This window comes from Scylla paramamosain, chromosome 13, assembly GCF_035594125.1.
Source record: "Scylla paramamosain isolate STU-SP2022 chromosome 13, ASM3559412v1, whole genome shotgun sequence".
Classification (NCBI taxonomy): Eukaryota; Metazoa; Arthropoda; class Malacostraca; order Decapoda; family Portunidae; genus Scylla; species Scylla paramamosain.
This window is the reverse complement of record NC_087163.1, coordinates 794,085-813,358: the sequence shown is the minus strand read 5'-3', so window position 1 is coordinate 813,358 and position 19,274 is coordinate 794,085. Positions and strand designations below refer to the sequence as shown.

Genomic DNA, 19,274 nt, shown 5'->3' with positions numbered 1-19,274 from the left:
CATGTAGTTGAGTCAGCCAGGAAATGAGATTCATTACCACAGAGAGAGAGAGAAAATATACATAGAGCAAAGCCTTCTTTCCATACTCTTGTAAACTTTTTAAAGACCATTATCAAGCTTTCCTGTGGCATGCCTTGGATTCTTCAGATACTTATGTTACTCTCTTAAATTAACAAAACACCATATATCAATTTAGGAGGAGAGTCATGTAATGCCGTGACAGGATGGAGTAAGATGAGTGACAATTGGACTGGCCACGAGATACCTTATGGTCGTCACCTCAGGTTTGTCTTTCTGGCCTATCATATATGGGCATGATCCTTGGCCATGTCAAAATTCTGTATTTATAACATTAATTTCCCACTGCTTCATAATAGAGAACATCATTCTTCATTTCATCATGACACATTTTTGTGTTTCACTGGCAGAGAGCAGCCTTTCCTGTTTGTAAATAGATCAGATGGTTGTGTAAGGCAAAGAATGAAAAGATTAGCATGGTGAATCAGGAAGTGTGGCAAGGATGAGAGCAAATAAATACATTCTGTGAGATATGTGGATGAGTGTGACTGTCCTGAGTATTCTATGGTATGGTTGTGATTGCATGGAATGAGCTAGGTGAGTTGGAAGTAGGGCAAAATACCATAGCAAGGATGGCACGGAAGGCACCAAAGTATGCAGCTGTTGTAGCTTTGAGAGGTGATATGGGATGAAGTGTATTTACAGAAAGGTGTATGAAAACCTTGAGGTATAAAACAAAACTGGAGCAAATGGAGGGTGCAAGATAAGGAAGCAAAGTGTATCTGTAGACCATAAGGAGTAGCAAGTGAGGGAAGAAGTGTGTCAAGATATTAGAATGACAGTAATTGGGTGTGAGTACTGACCATCTGAGGGAAGACGCATTGTGTATGACTGGAGAACGATTAATAGAAACAGAAAGAGGTTAGAGTAGGATGTGAGAAAGTGGAACAGCGAGATAGATGAAATAGTGTGTGTTTGTGTGTGTGTGTGTGAATGAATGAAAGAATGAGTTGGAACGCAAGAGGAGTGGTGCAAAGAGAGAGGCCCCAATGTATGAAAAATGGAGGGAAGCCTGGGTGGTGATCTCTTTTGAGCGAGGACAGTGTATGAATGTGAATGCAAGAAATTATAGATGCTGTGAATCCTGCAGCAAAGTGTTCCAGATGTGTGATATGAGAGAGAATGAGATCGTGTAACATGTGACGCTGGAGTGTGAGATATAAAAGACAGGAGAGAGATGATGCAAGTAATTCTGAAGAATGAGTGAGGGTATACTATGAATGAGAGTGGGGAAGACAGGAAGAGACTGGCTGGGACTGTAGACTGTACAGAGATGATTGAAAGGATGATTAAGGCAGTGAACTAGTAGTTCCAGGAGAGAGTGTAGGAATGAGCGTTGTGTTGGATACTGTTATTTATTCTTTTTTTTTATCTATTTTACCTTACACTTGAATTGGCGTTCTAAAAGCCTGAGCCACCTGAATATCAAGATGAAGATCAACTTGAAGGCCTTGAAGGAGGAGCTCTGGAGCTGTTGTAAAGACAATAAGACAAGAGAGAGAGAGAGAGAGAGAGAGAGAGAGAGAGACGTACATTTGTAAAGCTCCACCACATTTTTAAGGTAATTAGTCGCAACGAAATTGGTGAGAAGGAAGAGATGCAAGGAGTGTAACGCCTTTGTCACACTTTGTAAAGAGGTGAAGTGTGAGGAGTGTACAAGAGAGGAGAGTGAAGAAAATAAAATGTTACGTGACCGCTGCAGGAGTGAGGTTCAGGACGGTCAGGATGGTGTTGTGAGGTGTGCCGAGGCTGGTTCCACGCCAAATGTAAGGGAGTTAGTGAGGAAAGATATGAGGAGCTTCTGGAAAACAAGGAGGAGCCATGGTGGTGTAAGAAGTGCATCATGCTGGCTTTGAAACACCTGGAAACATCAAAGGCTGAGGGACCACCGACGGTGGTCGGTAGTTGCCGTGTCTTGACGTGTGATTTTCTGCTCCTTTCTATTTTGTTTATTACATTGTATTGCTGACATTTTAGTGTGTTAGTAGTTCTTAGTGTGGTTCATCAGTATTTTAAAACTATTCTTAGTGTTGTGGTGTCATTGTTTATATCTTTGCAGCGTTGTGGTGCCGAGTTTTATGTTTTTAGTGTTGTGGTGTGTTTTATGTAGTGTTGTGGTGGCGAGTATTGGTTTAGTATTGTGGTGTTTTATGGTTTGGTAGTATTTTATATCAAGTAATAATGGCAGGGTGTGGTGCTAAAAGTAAGTCTTTGCCTCGACCTGAAGTGAAGGATATGTGTTGTCCTTCTCTTGTGCTATTTGTTGTGAAGCAGTCAACAATGAGGATGCCATTGCCTATGATACTTGCAGTAACTGGTGTCACGACACTGTACCTTGATCTGGCATCCCGCTAGTACTTATAAAACACATTATTGAACGTGATTAAGAATGTTAAATTGATGTCAACAGTGTGATTCTGCTACTTCTTCTGCTCCTGGTTGTGGTGGTGATCTAATTAGGTCTCTGAGTGAATCTGTGGCTGAACTTGTTATTACTATGGCCAACTTGAGCAGGAAAGTGGCTGATTTGATTTCTGCCAAAGGTAGCCAGGATGACCTTACATGGTACTCTTACCTGGTTGGCTACCCTCTTGGCTTGTGAATACTGACTGGTATAATAATTTAAATTGATACCCTTCAGGGCAACCCAAGGGTTGGGAAAGTGAGGGTTTCAATTGGGGAGTGAACTACATCTAACAGACAATCTAAGAAAATTTCCTTAAAATTTGTTATTTTTTTTCTGTATTTAGGCTTTCATTTCTCCACCTCCTCACCTGACCCCAGCCTGACAGGCTCCCAACTTGCTGTGCATAGGGTAAAAGAAGACAAAATTTCTTATCTCTTAGCTAAGGAGGCTGTTCTTCCCTAGGCCTCCCTCTGCTGGGCCTTTATCTTAACTTGGGCATATTTTTTCTTAATTTCCAGCTGGGCCATGAAAGACCTCCTTGCAAGTTCATTAACCTATATTAACCATAGGAAGTGGTAGGGAACTAAGAAGTGGCCCCACTAACTGCCTATCTGTCTGTGTCAGTAATGGTCACTTGTTTAATAGCTGTAGATTACTGATAAAAAAAGAATCCATCTTTGTGAAGCAGTTTGGTGTTTGGAGGAGACATAGGCTTTAGAAGACTGGATGATGACTCACTGAGTTTGTCTGGAGAGAGAGAGAGAGAGAGAGAGAGAGAGAGAGAGAGAGAGAGAGAGAGAGAGAGAGAGAGAGAGAGAGAGAGTACAAGTTAATGTGTCCTTTGTTGCAGGCCAAACAAATGTGGGTGTCAAGAAGTCAAGCTTTTGGATGTATCATGCCAAGAGTCCTTCAACAGATGACAGGTAAGTGGCTTGGTATGTAGTGTATTTCATCTCAACCACCACCACCACCACCACCATGGGAAGCCAAAAGTTTCTGGTGTCAAGCTTCAGTAACAATACATCAGTGGTAGACCCTGGAGCCATTTTCATGTTTTGTCTGTAAACAGAGAAGTGGTCACTTCCTCTGATGCCTTAATCTTTCCAACTTGTGTGTCAGCCAGTGGTGAATGCTACAGTATTAATTAAATCAGTCTACAGTCACAGCTTTGCTACCTTGAACCTAGCCTTCCATAACCACACCTGGCAGAGGAGCTTGGAGGGAAGATTCCACAACCACAAGCCATAACTGCAGTCCAACATCTAAATTTTAAATTCCTATTGCAAAAGTATGAAAAAATGGGAAATGGATTGAAAATGTAATATTGTAATTGTTTATGTACTACTTGTTTCTGTAACTTGTTACATTTTATGTCTTATTTGTAACTGCAATTTTTTTTGTAAATAATCACAAGCTGTAGTGTTGGTAGTTGTGGTCAGCAGATTTTGTGGTGCTTCTGTCTCAAATCTTGATTTTTGAGTGGATTGAATGTAGTCATTATAAAGACTGCAGTGAATGAATAAATTCAACAGTTAAAGAAACTAGAAATGGCAGAATGTGCTTTTCATGCACACTTTATATAGTGTTGACTGTATAATTTAGCACTGCACCACATGGCAAGTTGCTGTCTTATTTTGTGAATTAGTTTGCTTTCAAATGGTGTACCAGGCTTGGGAACTAAAACTGACCTGTGCAATAACAAAATGTGTTTAAATGTTAGGGATTTGACTGTCTCCTTCAATTTGCTGATATGCCAAGATTGTTATGCTATAGACTGGATACCCTTTTGTTCCCAGAAAAAGAGAGAGAGAGAGAGAGAGAGAGAGAGAGAGATGGAGATGAATCAATACATGGATTAATGGTGACAAAGAATGATTGAGGCAAACCTTTCATCATAGAGTCGTCAGTGTGAACCTATTCCATTGCTTACACTGGTTCAGTCCCTGGATGGTCAGCCAAAGAAACAAGAGGAGTGCAGGTGTGTTTGTATCTTTGCAGGTGTCACAGAAGTGGCTGGGGGCTGGCTGGGGAGTATGTCAAGGAGGGTGAGCCATGCCCTTGGAGTGGAGGAGGCAAGGCACAGTATACAGAGGAGGCATAGAAGAGCTTTGGACCTCAGGAATAAGGTGGGTTTCAGTCACCATCACTACACCACACTGTGCCTCCACCTACATACGCTATACACACAACACTACCACATCTACAAACATTTAAATCTTCCCCAACAAACACTAGTAGCTATAGATTATACCTTCTTTCTCTTGTTCCATACTGTTGTTAGCATATTGTGTTGAAATCAGACTGCTTGCTGAGGATCAAAAGGTCTTGCTATTTGAAATACACTGTAACCCTTTGTAAAAGAAAAAAAAAATCATTATCGTCATTATCCTAGGTAGTCACTATTGTCTCTCCTCATTTTCTCCTTTAATGATTTCCATCGGGTGTTTCACTTCAGCGCTTTGTAGAAAACTTTCTAATGTCATCATTGCCTTCCATTCCTCCATGAGCATTCTAAATAATTTTGTCATATTCTTTTCTCTTCATGATAGACAAAATATCTTACACGAAATATCCTTGTTTTTTTAATTTCTTGGAAAGTAGGTGGAGTTAAGAAAGGAAACTTGTGTCAAGTGTGGTTGTAAAATTTATTGGGCATATTGTAGATTTTGCAGTGTGATTAGGTTAGTCAGTTCCTGCCAGACTGCTGGTGTGCATGTTGTGTAACACATTCAGGAATGTTGGTGCATCAAGTTTTGCCAGAAGCTTGGTGATAACTAAGGTGAAACAATTTATATAATTTAGCAGAGTTTGGCAATGCTGCTATGGGCATGATACAAAGTGACAAATGCTTATCCTATAAAGATGGACAAGCTTCACTTAGCAGTGACGAACATTTGTTAGCCATCAGCAAGCTATGACAGTGGCTCATTAATCAGGTACATAAGTTGACTGTGGAAGATCATTGGTTGATTGTCAGATGAAGTGATGATAGCTTTAGGATGAATGATAGCACTGCATACACTATTTTTACTGAAGATTTGGGGACATGTAGTGGCTATGAAGTTTGTGTTGAACTTGCTTTTGAAAGGGCTCCATAAGTTCACCTCAACGTTTCACAAGAGATACTGGAGAGCCAACATGGATCCTGACTTTGTGAATGGGGAATGCTGGGTATGTGGGACAAGACCCAGAAACCAAGCCTCTGTAGTTGCAGTTGAAGTCCCAGTGGTCACTAAAGTCAAAGAAGGCAAGGCATGTGAGGAGTGGAGTAATATTGTTTCTTGTTTTTTACTCACACAGTGTTGTGCATCATGAATGCACAGCAGGTGGCCAGATTATTAACCACCCAGTGCCAGCCAAGAGTGACTTCTGGCTCACTGTTGGCCAGTTTTCAATTTTTTCACTCAGCCATGTGATATCAGTATGTTACAATCATACAATCATAATTTTTAGAATTATGAATGTTTTATATTGTGGATGTGTATATATGGTGGTGGTACTGTCCACAGGTAAACTCCAGACCACAGTTTATATGTATATAGTGGTTGCATTGAATGGATTAACAAAGCAGCATGAGTACTACCAAGAGGCTCCATATAATTTTTGTGATACATTTGAGTGCATGAGACCAGATCTTGTGAGTGGTTGCTGCACCATGACAATCCCCAGCCCATCATTGCTCCTGATCTGGGATTCCTTCTTAATAAGTTTGTCAGTCTCCATACTATTTACATGTGGTTCCTTGCAAAGCATTATTTTATTATCAGAGAAAGTGTATTGCCCATTAACACGTCAGAATCAATCCTATAGTGATATTTCCACTGTGCTTACACTGAAAGCTACATCTACATCACATGAGTGGTTGCAAGCAACTGCATGCCACAGTTTTGCATGCAGTGTAGGATAACTGTAAAGCTAAATGCAATTTGCTTCTCCACATGCCCTGATTCATTCATCATCAGTCTCACACAATGCTGTACATGAGGAGTAAGTGAAAACAAATTCACCATTATTTTACATGAGGAGTAAGTGAAAACAAATTCATCATTATTTTATTTAATGTGTGTTCTCCTTTATGGTAAGGCAGGAATTTCCTTCCAGCCAAGTAGGGAGTCATGTTTTGAGCCATCACAAAGATCTCAGTTTGCCTTGATGTTGATTTGATTGCTGTTTGATTGTGTGGTAGCTGGACATGACCTGTGATATACTGTAAATGATGATAATTTCCGTGCCCAGTGTTAGCAACATAAGGAGCAGTGACAGTGGTCCTCATCCTGACACATGGAAGCATAGGGAAGTGGATTAAACAGGCATTGAATCAAGATGAGTAGTAAAGGATGGAAGCCCAAGTAAACCTGGGAGCACTAACACAAAGCAATTCAAATATGCAAATAGAGTCAAATGTGGAAATGCTTAAAATATAGAAATGGAAGTTGTTCAGGTGTTTTTTGATAACTGGATCATTGGTGATTATAACCAACACAATGACTGCATCATAGGCCAGCTTCATTGTTCCATGAGTGGTATGCAGGCATCATCTTGGGCTGTCATGCATTACATCATTTTCTAAAGTGTTTTGATGTACTGTACTACTCTGTCATATTTCTTTGAACAGTTTTGCATCATGTAAAAGAAATCTACTTGAAAGCATATCATTGAAAAGTTAATGTTAATTCAGACTGTAATTCATCTCCTCTTTATTGTATTAATGAAAAGCTGCATTTTCATCCTTTTTGATAAGGCTTCATATGCAGTAAACCACACATGTGTAATAATGTGATAATCATTGTGGTTAATTGTCTATGCATTTATCGGTACCTCATGTAGTATCTGCAGAAAACAATAAATAACGCTATTATGTTGCTTGAAACAGTTTCTTAGTCTTTCATGCTGTTAGTGAAGTCAGTTCAAAACTCATTGAAAGTGACTAGCACAGTTTATTATCATGTAATTTATTATTACAAAGAATAATAAAGAACAGTATTGCTGGTCCTCTGGAGGAGCCTGAGCTCTTTACATGTAGCTCAGATGCCTCTGCAGCAGCAGCAGGAGACAGTGTTAGTAACATGATGACATTAAGGAGTTCTAGCCATAACACATGGAAGAAGATGCGTGGTCAGCCTAGTGTTGTGGTTGGTAATGTGCTGTGGATGTCCATGCCAATGAGGCTCTGCCTTACCTTTGTCTTGTCTGACAGATGTGTCAAGCAGCTATGTGGCTGGCTGCCACACCGACCAGAGGGATGGCCACTGCCAGCCTCTCTTTTGAGACTGTTCTGTCAGAGGAGAACAAGAACAGTTTGAAGGTGCGCCTGGCGAAGACAAAGAGTCCTCGGCTGCGGGACCTGAAGGGTGGCAAGCCGAGAGCAGCTGTGTTGGTGCCTCTATGCCATGTTGAGGGAGAGTTGAGTTTGCTGTACACACTGCGCTGCCTCTCCCTGGATGCCCATGCTGGCGAGATGTGCTTTCCTGGGGGCAAGGTGGACCCAGAGGATAGGGACGAGGTGCACACAGCTCTGAGGGAAGCCCATGAAGAGGTTGGACTTGTTACAGGAGAGAATGTGGAAGTGCTTGGGACGCTGCCTCCTATACCAAGCCGTGCAGAGGGTACCCATGTGGTGGGGGTGCTGGCCTATGTGGGGCACCTGAACCCTGCTGCCTTCACCCTCAGCCCTGGGGAGGTGGAGGCTGTCATAGCTGCCTCCCTCAAAAACCTCTGCCATCCTGTCTTTGTGCGTCAGACTCAATTTCGTTCTACCAAATTTCCCCCTGGGTACACCCTTCCAGTGTTCCTGGGCACTGAGCCCCGGGTGTGGGGCCTCACGGCCATCCTCACCCACATGACACTCACTGCCCTTCTTCCAGGCCTCTACTCCCACCACCTGAGGCACATACCACCACTACGAGCCTGAGAAGGAGGAGGAGGAGGAGGAGGGCAGTTTGCTCTGAGGCTTGTATAGAATGGACTGTGTAATATATGTACATGGAAATATATACATACTGATTGATAAGATTTTGTATCATTTATAAACTGTTGTATACAGGGATATGGTAACCTTACCATCACTGCATTGTATACTGTGACTTGTTGTACACTCAGCTGACCATATAACCAGCGTGGGGCCTTGGGATGTCATATAAGTATCTCTATATTTCATAAAACATGACTAAAAAGGGATAGAATAAGAAAACTGGGGATTCCCTCCTTGACTGGTTCATTTCTGTGATGAGCTTTGTCATATAATCTCTCATTTTCTCCATATGAGCAGACTGCCTCTCCCACTCCACCACTGCCATGTGTAGGCCAGATGGCTTCTTGCAGCTTCCCTTATTTTTTATTATGTTCTCGTTAACAGACACACAAAACTCTCTATCAATCCTATTCACATTACTAGTGGAACAATTCCCTCCTTGACTGGTTCATTTTTATGATGAGCTTTGTCATATAATAACCTCTCATTTTCTCCATATGAACAGACTGCCTCTCCCACTCCACCACTGCCATGTGTAGGCCAGATGGCTTCTTGCAGCTTCCCTTATTTTATTATGTTCTTGTTAACAGACATGCAAAATTCTCTATCAATCCTATTCACATTACTAGTGGAACCTCTTGAATATTTAGTTCCATTACCTGAAATATAAATTTATTTTACCTTATCTCCACATTGTTGTCTCTCATGTAATTTGGTGGTGCACTATTATGCTGTTGTGCAGTGCCTTCTTAATTTCTTTCCTTTCACTGTGTGCTCGAAGATCCTTTCCTCTATTGTAATGGTTTCTCTCTTTCCATGCTTCTTTATATGCATTGCCTCAAATCCACACATGGAGCTTATTTGAATTTTTCCACTGTTGCTTCATTCAGCTTAATTTTACACTGTGCTATCAGTCTTAAATTTAAAATTATATATCATCTTCCTTCTTCTATGTATTTACATTTACTTTTAACTATGTCTCTGAAAAAACAATGCTTAGTTTTGGAGATCCTTTTCATTCCTTACAATCAACACAATGTTACCTGCAAAACATTTTGGTCAGCTCTCATGTGGCATAATCTGTAAGCAGATTTACTTCACATGGGCAACACTTGGTTCCACCTCTCAGTACTCTGTTCATAAACAAATGACCTCTGTGACATTGCACATCTTTAACCAAGTTCCCAAATATTCTGAAACCTAATGAAAAATACATATATACTTTGGTCTGTCACAGAGGTCATTTGTTTATGAACAGAGTAAGTAATTGCACAAGTAAGAAATTGCATAAGCCTAAAGGCTTCTCCTTTTAGCTTATTATTTAAAACAATCATGTCAAGTGGTTGCCTACCTCCCAACACAACATAAGGTGAAGTTAAATTGTCATAAACATTTTGAGAAGACAAGGTGAAGGGGCTGAGTGATGTGTTGGAATGGATCCTTAATGAGTGCAAAACATTATGAGAAATTCCCTTAATGAAAGTGTATCACAAGATGGGAAGAGAGAATGTATTGTTTATAGGTATAAGGGAGACTAAATGTTTCTTTATTTAAAGATCAATATCACTAACCATTATACAGTAGAATGTGAATCATGTGAGATGCAGATTCATTTAAGAAATTATCATGTGATACTAATTTAGTTTTTTATACTTGGGTGATGGATGTTGTGTACAAAACACAAGGTTTTCAATACTATTTAACTGAATCAGAAAAAAAGGAAACATTTACAAATTTTAGTGTCCTTTGTCTGCACTGGTACAACAAAGTGTTGATGTTTGTGTCTGAACCACTGCTTGCATGTGTGGTTCCTTTTCTTGATAGTGGTTAGCATGCTTAGCCTACAAATAAGAAGGCCCAAATTCAAGTCCTGGGTGTGGCAAGGCAGATGGTTGAACCTCATAGTGTGTAGCCCCTGTTCACCAAGTAGTAAGTAGGTATGGAATGTAAGCTGAGAGTTTATGACTTTGCTGTCCTGGTGTGTGGTGTGTGAGTGGTCTCATTCCTACCCAAAGATTAGTCTCTATGAGCTTTTAAGCTCTTTCTGAGGGGAAAGGCTGTTTAGGCAACCAGCAGATGATCATAGGTGAAAAAATGGCTACTGTTTTCAGAGACAGTAACAAGTGTTTCCACTTAGCTCCCCAGATGTTTTGATACTCCTCCTTTAAAGGCATCTGAGTCATTATTGCAAGTAAAGAAACACACTCCAGAGTTTAAATGATGAGTGAGAGGACTATTGTAAGAATGTCAGTGCCATGTAAGGCTGGCAGGGTCATGGTCAGCAGTAGAGTAATATGCCACATTTCCTTCACTTCCTTCAACAGTGTTTAGTGTTTTCCATCAGTTGTAAGTCCTCTGGTCTGCCTTCAATCTGTTACAAGTAAAATTTTGTAAGGAGACTGTCAGCAGATAGGAAAAAAACTTAGACTAGGAGAAATTAACATATTTGAAGTAAGTCATCCTTATCCAGTTGGACAGTTGTATGTTAAGACCAAAAGGTTTTGTCCCCTGAAAGTCCTTCTCTGATGGTGAGTAGGTTTGATGTGAGGGTGATGTTCCCCTTGGGGGCTATCAACCAAGGCTGTCAAAGTCCCTGTCCCTGAAGCTGACTGCACCATGTGATGCAGCTCCCCAGTGTGGTGCATCTCATGGCGGCCAGCAGCATTGCCACTCACACTCACTTCCTTCCACAAGAACAGTGGAAGTGAGTATGGCATATTAATCTACCACTTCTGTAGATGTGATGGTAGCATGTATTCTGAAAAATATTAACCATGAAAACAATGATAGAAGTCACTGAGATGTGATGTAGTAGCAGATTGTTTTCATGATGACTGATGACTTGCCTCACTAACAGGTGCAGGATGCCTCTCACAGCCTGGTTCAGAGCCCATGAAGGCAGCAAGAACCATCAAGTTGTGGAAAAGCTGGACAAAGTGCTGGAAGAGTGTGTCTCTTGAATGTTTATCTTGCTGGTAAGTACATGAAAACTCAGTGGCTATTAAAGAATTAGACATAAGAGTTAAAGGCCTGTTTTAACTAACAGCAATACAGTTAGTCACTTCCAGGTTCCTCTTTGTGTCTAGGGACCATCAAGTATTAAGACAGTACTAGTTGTAATGACTTATTTGCCATAATTTGTCTAAATGTAGTTTGAAAGAGGTTAATTTTTTTTTTTTTTATGTAGGAAGGACAGTGGCCAAGGGCAACAAAAATCTAATAAAAAAAAAATGCCCACTGAAATGCCAGTCCCATAAAAGGGTCAAAGCAGTGGTCAAAAATTGATGAATAAGTGTCTTGAAACCTCCCTCTTAAAGGAATTCAAGTCATAGGAAGGTGGAAATACAGAAGCAGGCAGGGAGTTTCAGAATTTACCAGAGAAAGGGATGAATGATTGAGAATACTGGTTAACTCTTGCGTTAGAGAGGTGGACAGAATAGGGGTGAGAGAAAGAAGAAAGTCTTGTGCAGCGAGGCCGTGGAAGGAGGGGAGGCATGCAGTTAGCAAGATCAGAAGAGCAGTTAGCATGAAAATAGTGGTAGAAGACAGCTAGATATGCAACATTGCAGCGGTGAGAGAGAGGCTGAAGACAGTCAGTTAGAGGAGAGGAGTTGATGAGACGAAAAGCTACCTACATTCATTTTCATTGTGTGTGAATGCTGTTGATTCCCATTACCAGTATATATGTCATAATGTTACAGGTAAAACTGCCCTTGGAAAAAATGCAGGTTACATCACATTGTGGTACCCCAAAATATAAGCCAACCCAGGGTCCTCAGAAGGCTAGAACCAGCTCAGCTCCCTTCCAGTAAAATGTTGAGTGGAAATAAGTTAGTCACAGTGTAGTTACTTTTATATGCAATGCTGTAAAAAGTTTGTGCCTTTGAGAGCTGTTATAATGTCCTTGCTTCATTGTATAATGTTTTGACACCAGTGATGGAAAAATGAAAATCTTAGATTAGCCAAACACCAGCTTATGTTGTGTGTTGTGCTGTTTGTTGGTGTCATTTGAATTAATGCTTTTAGAATTAGAGAAAAGAGATTATTTGTGATAGACTTATGCTCCCAGACAAATGTGATGGCAGTGAAAAAAAAAAATACAGGGTATGTTTGAGTTTTATCATTAAGATGTGGCTTTGTGTGCTGTGAGCAACACATGACAGGTGTGATGCTGTGGTGCAGCATGGCAGGAGTGTGGTGATGACTTAGGTGGCTCAGAGGTGCAGGCAGCAGATGGAAAAACTTGAGTTTATCCCAGGCTTTTTTGTGGGTGAAATAACATGGACTTGTATGGTCTTGCAGGGTCTCATTTGCATCACCACCAGCTGACCTCTTTGTGGTGCTGCTGGTTGTTGTTTTCTTGTATGCATATTGCAAGTGAAAGTATTGCTTGTGTCAGTTTATACTTGTGTACATGGTCATACAGATGCAGTCACACACAGCATGGAGTGTGCACCTATTGAAGGAAAGATTGGATAAATATAGAGACAGAAGTGAGAGTAATTAGTGTCTTATAAATTACAACTAAGCAAATCCATCACACTACAATTTTTTTTTCCATTCTTGTATCCTCACTCTGTTTTTGACACACTCCTCAACCTTTTACTATCTTTGCTTGTCTTACAACACACTCTTTTTGCCCTATCATCTGAACCACACAGCCCCACCTCATTCTTCACCCTCATCTTTATCCTCTGTCCACAGCCATAAGTCCACACTACTGCTGGATGGGAGATAGCTGAGTGTGAAGATGAAGACCAAAATGAGCAAGATGTTCCTAGGTTCTCTTGCATCTACAGACAAGCTGCCAGTCTCAGTGCTAAGGTCTCTCAAGAAGCGAGAAGGAAGCATAACAAGAGAAGCAAGAAAATACATCAGCTGTCTAGTATTGTTAAATGGAAGAAATGAAGATGCTGAAGGATGAGAAGAGGAGCTGAAACTGTTTAAGCTCCAGGTATTGTTTTTTATAAGTGGAATAGAAGCATACTGATCACATTTTTTTCAACTTTATCTTTCAGTTTGTCTGATTTCCTGAGATAGTGAGAGATGGGGAGAGAATAAACTTTTTTTTTTTTTATGTAGGAGGGACACGACCAAGGGCAACAAAAATCCAATAAAAAAAATGCCCACTGAAATGCCAGTCCCATAAAAAGGGTCCAAAGTGTTAGTCAAAAATTGAAGGATAAGTGTCTTGAAACCTTCCTCTTGAAGGAATTCAAGTCATAGGAAGGTGGAAATACAGCAGCAGGCAGGAAGTTCCAGAGTTTATCAGAGAAAGGGATGAATGATTGAGAATACTGGTTAACTCTTGTGTTAGAGAGGTGGACAGAATAGGGATGAGAGAAAGAAGAAAGTCTTGTGCAGTGAGGCTACAGGAGGAGGGGAGGCATGCAGTTAGCAAGATCAGAAGAGCAGTTAGCATGAAAATAGCAGTAGAAGACAGCTAGAGATGCAACATTGCGGCGATGAGAGAGAGGCTGAAGACAGTGAGTTAGAGGAGAGGAGTTGATGAGACGAAAAGCTTTTGATTCCACTCTGTCTAGAAGAGCAGTATGAGTGGAACCCCCCCAGACATGTGAAGCATACTCCATACATGGATGGATAAGGCCCTTGTACAGAGTTAGTAGTTGGGGGGGGTGAGAAAAAATTGGTGGAGACATCTCAGAATGCCTAACTTCATAGAAGCTGTTTTAGCTAGAGATGAGATGTGAAGTTTCCAGTTCAGATTATAAGTAAAGGACAGACCGAGGATGTTCAGTGTAGAAGAGGGGGACAGTTGTCATTGAAGAAGTGTCATTGAAGAAGAGGGGATAGTTGTCTGGAAGGGTGTGTCGAGGAGTTGATAGATGGAGGAATCGAGTTTTTGAGGCATTGAACAATACCAAGTTTGCTCTGCCCCAATCAGAAATTTTAGAAAGATCAGAAGTCAAGCGTTCTGTGGCTTCCCTGCGTGAAATGTTTACTTCCTGAAGGGTTGGATGTCTATGAAAAGACGTGGAAAAGTGCAGAATGGTATCATCAGCATAGGGGTGGATAGGACAAGAAGTTTGGTTTAGAAGATCATTAATGAATAATAAGAAGAGAGTGGGTGACAGGACAGAACCCTGAGGAACACCACTGTTAATAGATTTAGAAGAACAGTGACCATCTACCACAGCAGCAATAGAATGGTCAGAAAGGAAATGAGATGAAGTTACAGAGAGAAGGATAGAAGCCGTAGGAGGGTAGTTCTAGCATTGTAACTACCATGCATACTATTACTTAAGGATGAAGCAAAGAAAAAACAGCATTACTCTTTTGTGATTTATTTGTCTTGCTAGAACCATAACTAAGGAATCATTCAGTATTGCACACACTAATTTTCAACTGAGTCCCCTTGCTTCTGTAATAGTGTGACCACCTTGTGTTGGTGAGGTGGAGCACGGTAGGAGATGGAATGCACACCCACCTGTGACGGCCATATTCAAATGGAGATTAATGTCTTTTGTTATGTTTAGAGAAGAGACAGAGAGGATGTTGAGTGTGAGCTGTGGTGAGGTGAAAAGGCTGTAATGTATTTCAAACTGCATCAGACTGTTACATCCTAACTAGACTATTTTATAGAATTACATTTTTCTCAACACTAGTTATATATAGTATTAGATAAACTTGCTGCTGTACAAAAGAAGAGAAAGATGTATGTAATTTATGGTTTTTACTCTTGATGAAGGTAAGTCTTTGTGCTTGATGAAATTATTTATTGTGAACAGAGTGTGTATGAATGTTCAGGAAATTATTGTGGTGAAGAAGTGGTGAGTGACTGTGGATTATAAACATATTGGGGGGGACATTCTGTGGGTCTGTAGAGAGAGAGAGAGAGAGAGAGAGAGAGAGAGAGAGAGAGAGAGAGAGAGAGAGAGAGAGAGAGAGAGAGAGAGAGAGAGAGAGAGAGAGAGAGAGAGAAAAATTATCAGTGTATAGATAAGTGACTGGTTTGTTAATATAGCATAGTGGGATGAGATGAAAGAAAATTATTGGTTTAAAGATGTGATGAGTGACCATGGTTTGTAAAAATAATAATACTGTGGGTCTGTGGTGTGGGAGGGAGGGGTAACCACCCATAATAAAGCAAAGCCCTGTCAAATTTTTGTTACACATGGTTTAAGATAATGACAGAAAAGCTGTCCATGTCCAGTACATCATTGTGACTCCCACTGATGAAACAACAATGCAGTTATTGCCAGAAAAACAAAGAAGTTAACTGATGAGTTGAACTGCCCATGTAACTTGGCTCCCTTTATTAGTGAGACAGGCAGACACATTTACATAAATATGAGGCAAATGATGGTAATTTTGCAACTGTCTATTTTTACAAATAAATATTTTTATTTTTTGTGTGTGTTTTACATTATAATATATCACATTTCAAGGAGAGGGTGGTTATGCAGTATGTGGCTAGGCCTACACTACCTGTGCCTACTTGTCTGCTGCAATTTTTGGTGACTGGTGGTGTAGGGCAAATCTATTGTCCCACCACTACTGACTGCTGCTTGATGTGGATGGCAGGACACATGTCCAGGACAGGGTTGGTTTGATTTAAATCAAGTGATTTTAATTAATCTAAATTACAGTAAAAAAATCATGATTTAAATCAAAATTAAACATATTGTATTAAAAATTATTTACGTGTTAAATTGAGTTAGAAAAATAATTATTTAAATCAAAATTAAATATACTGTATTAAAAATTATTTAAGTGTTATATTGACCAAAAAAATTATGATTTAAATCAAAATGAAATATGTTGTATTACAATTATTTAGAGTTATATTAGGAGTAAAAAATCATGATTTAAGTAAAAATTAAATATAATATTAAAAATTATTTAAGTGTTATATTGAGAGTAAAATACCTAATGATTTAAACTAATATATATATATATATATATATATATATATATATATATATATATATATATATATATATATATATATATATATATATATATAAGGAAAAGGAAGGTACATGTGAAGCAGTTTTACAGGAAAAAAATATTAAGTCTATTCTGTAGTGAGTGTGCTGATCCTGTACTGGTCCTGTAGCAAGTCAGGCATCAGTGAATCATTGCTGTCTCTTTCAAGAATAATATTCAGATACATAAAACTAAGAAAGTAAGATATTTTCATTGATAATAACAATAAAGGTAATTATGAAGTTTAATGAGCTTAATTTCTTTAATGCAAAGTTAGTTACTTTAACATTACAGCTCCTACTCCTGATTTCACACACACACACACACACACACACACACACACACACACACACACACACACACACACACACACACACACACTATCAAACTATTGAAATCTGGAATGATTTGAAGAGATGGTTGTGGCAAATAGTGTACACATGTTTAAAGAGAAACTGGATAAATATGGTTATGGAAACAGAACAAAATGAACTTTAGTTCATGCTCTGTACAATACAACTAGGTAAACTAGGTAAATACACACACACATCTCTCTTTGTAAAGTTTATGTATTATATTTCCTTCCTAAAGACATATTGTTGAATCTTCTGTGATGAGAGTGAGTGACCACCTCAAGTGTCCAGAGATCAGGAAGGCAGCAATTGGTCACCTTTCCTCAACTCAATCCTGTGAGTCATGCATCTGTCAGGTTGGGTAAGTTTGTGCTGCAGCCGATGGTAATACAAGATTCAAATGACAGGCCTCCACTTACCTCCTCCTTTCCTTCAGCTTCAGTCTCTTCCCTTTCAGCAGTGCATTCTCTTGTGCTTTGCTTCAGAAGCCAGTTTTTCCACCACCTCCAGGTATGACTGCGTCTCCAGCTGAAAACGTACAAATATATGAGGTGCTGAATGTATTACACCACAAAGGAGAAAGTGGGAACCATAGGCACCAGATAGAGAAAACACAGATGGAGGAGGTTTAAGCAGTTGTTCCTTGTTTGTCACAAGTACACTGAAACTGATACTGATGCTACCCTGTCACCTTCAAAAAAAAAAAAAAAAAAAAAAAAAAAAACTTGCTTGCACTAACATCATCCACTCACTTTATATTCTTGTCATCTCACTTGCACATCATCTCAAGGGGGTGCAATTTATCACCATTCAATTAATAATTTCTCCTCCATTATAACATACTCCAACTTTTTGTCCCTGAAACCACAGACATCTCTGACAATTCCTTGCTTCTTCTGTCTTCAATTCATTCCTTAACATCAACTCCTGCTTATGTTGTTTAAGCTATCCTGAAGTGCCCCCTCAAGTATGCCCACTGACCATCTTATACACACCCAAAATTGCATTAATTTTCTTCTCTACATGATTCTCTTTCTCTGTTGTCTTTCCTGGTTTACATTCTTGGACAGGATGGGGTTGAGTTATCTAGACTCATTTACTCTTTCCATTAACTGTCTCACCTCCCTTACTGCTTATGGTTTTCTAATTCTACCCTACATGCTCTCTGCTAAGTCAATAATCTTGTTTTCTGCTCTAGAAGTATTGTCTTTTAACATTTATTATTTTGAAAGTATTGGACTGATTTACAAATTTACATTCTATTGCCATCTGCAAACACAAAAGAACTTAAATTCCATCCTATGATGATTTCTACTAATACTGCCAACCCTTGCCTTTATTCATCTTACAACCAGATTTATTCATAGACCATAAGTGACAAAAAAAATTTCTTATTAGTAAGATATATTAATAGTGCAATAAAAGGCTGTGCTTATCTAAAAATTTCAACTGGAAATTTCACATCTCACTGTTTATTAAAACAACTAACATGGAGCCATATGTTCTTTCACTGCCAATTTCTTCCTTCCCAAATATTAACTCAACACAAGGACCTCATCTGTTCTTACATGGAGTATGGTTCCCGTGTATGGAATGGATACACCTTCACAGCCTCATCAAACTGGATGGAATCAAAAGCTTTTTGCCTCTACTTGTCTCCTTTACTTGAGTCTTCAGTCTCTTACAGCTCAGTGCAGTGATGCATCTCTTTATTTTTCATAATTATTTTCCATAGTTATTGTTTTTCTAAACTTGCTAACTGTATGCCTCCCTCCTCCCACTTCCTCACTGCACAAGACCTGCTCACCCTCAACCCTATGCTATCCATCTCACTCTTTTGTCTCTTTAGTTAGTTAACTTTGGAAGTCTAAGCCTGTTTCTCTTTTCCCTCTTCCTGTTGAGAGGAGTATCAAGACACATAAAAAACTAAACTAGCCAACCTCTCAATTTCATTTTATAATTTTTTGCAAAGTGGTGTTTGAGCATTATATTGTGTGTCCATGGCCAGCCTCTTTCCATGAAGGCCACCAAGATGACAGTGTTCATTTTGCTGCAGCACTCAGCACTCAGCTGCAGTCATTGAGCAACTGATCTGGATCCTGTAAAACTAATACATACTCAACTCATGCAGACTTTGTAAAAATGATCTCTATGAGGAAACTTTATTACGTCCAGATGACTGAGTAGTGTCCACAACCACAAACGTGCAGTTTTCCTGCTGAATGGCTTACTGCTTGTGCCCACTAAAGCACAGTAAGTGCCTGTGTTGATAGTGGTGTGAAACCACCAGACACTGTCTATGTCCAAGCAGTTGCTCTGGCTGTGCCTGGATTGGACTGGACCAGATCAACACCATGTGGACAACACTACAGTTGTGCCTGTGAACTTAGCCTGGTTGTGGGCAGTGCCTGTTGGTCTGCTTGACTGTGTGGACGGGCCTTTATTGTGAGGTTATCTCAGCAATCACAGGATTCTAAAAAGAAGTGCTCACCTTTTCTTAGCTGTGGCACAGATT

General features: G+C 39.7%; 2 protein-coding genes across 7 annotated transcripts in view; one reads left to right on the top strand and one right to left on the bottom strand.

Annotated features, from left to right (window-relative positions):
• Positions 1-1,645: 1,645 nt before the first annotated feature.
• On the top strand, positions 1,646-15,402 carry LOC135106251 (mitochondrial coenzyme A diphosphatase NUDT8-like). The gene is made up of 6 exons (XM_064015058.1): positions 1,646-1,844; positions 3,336-3,408; positions 4,484-4,611; positions 7,683-11,160; positions 11,314-11,431; positions 13,161-15,402. The coding sequence occupies exons 1-4, from the start codon at positions 1,761-1,763 to the stop codon at positions 8,394-8,396; spliced, it is 999 nt and encodes a 332-aa protein (XP_063871128.1). The 5' UTR covers positions 1,646-1,760; the 3' UTR covers positions 8,397-11,160; positions 11,314-11,431; positions 13,161-15,402.
• LOC135106252 (protein seele-like) overlaps positions 12,562-19,274 on the bottom strand; it is a 39,392-nt gene continuing 32,679 nt past the window's right edge. For 2 of the 6 annotated variants that reach the window (XM_064015060.1, XM_064015064.1), the window contains exon 6: positions 16,958-17,287. The gene's annotated coding sequence lies outside the window, so the exon portion shown is untranslated. Of the gene's footprint in view, positions 12,913-14,745; positions 14,905-16,957; positions 17,288-19,274 lie in introns of those variants that run through there. The other 4 variants (XR_010271191.1, XR_010271190.1, XR_010271188.1 and 1 more) reach the window with 4 other exon arrangements.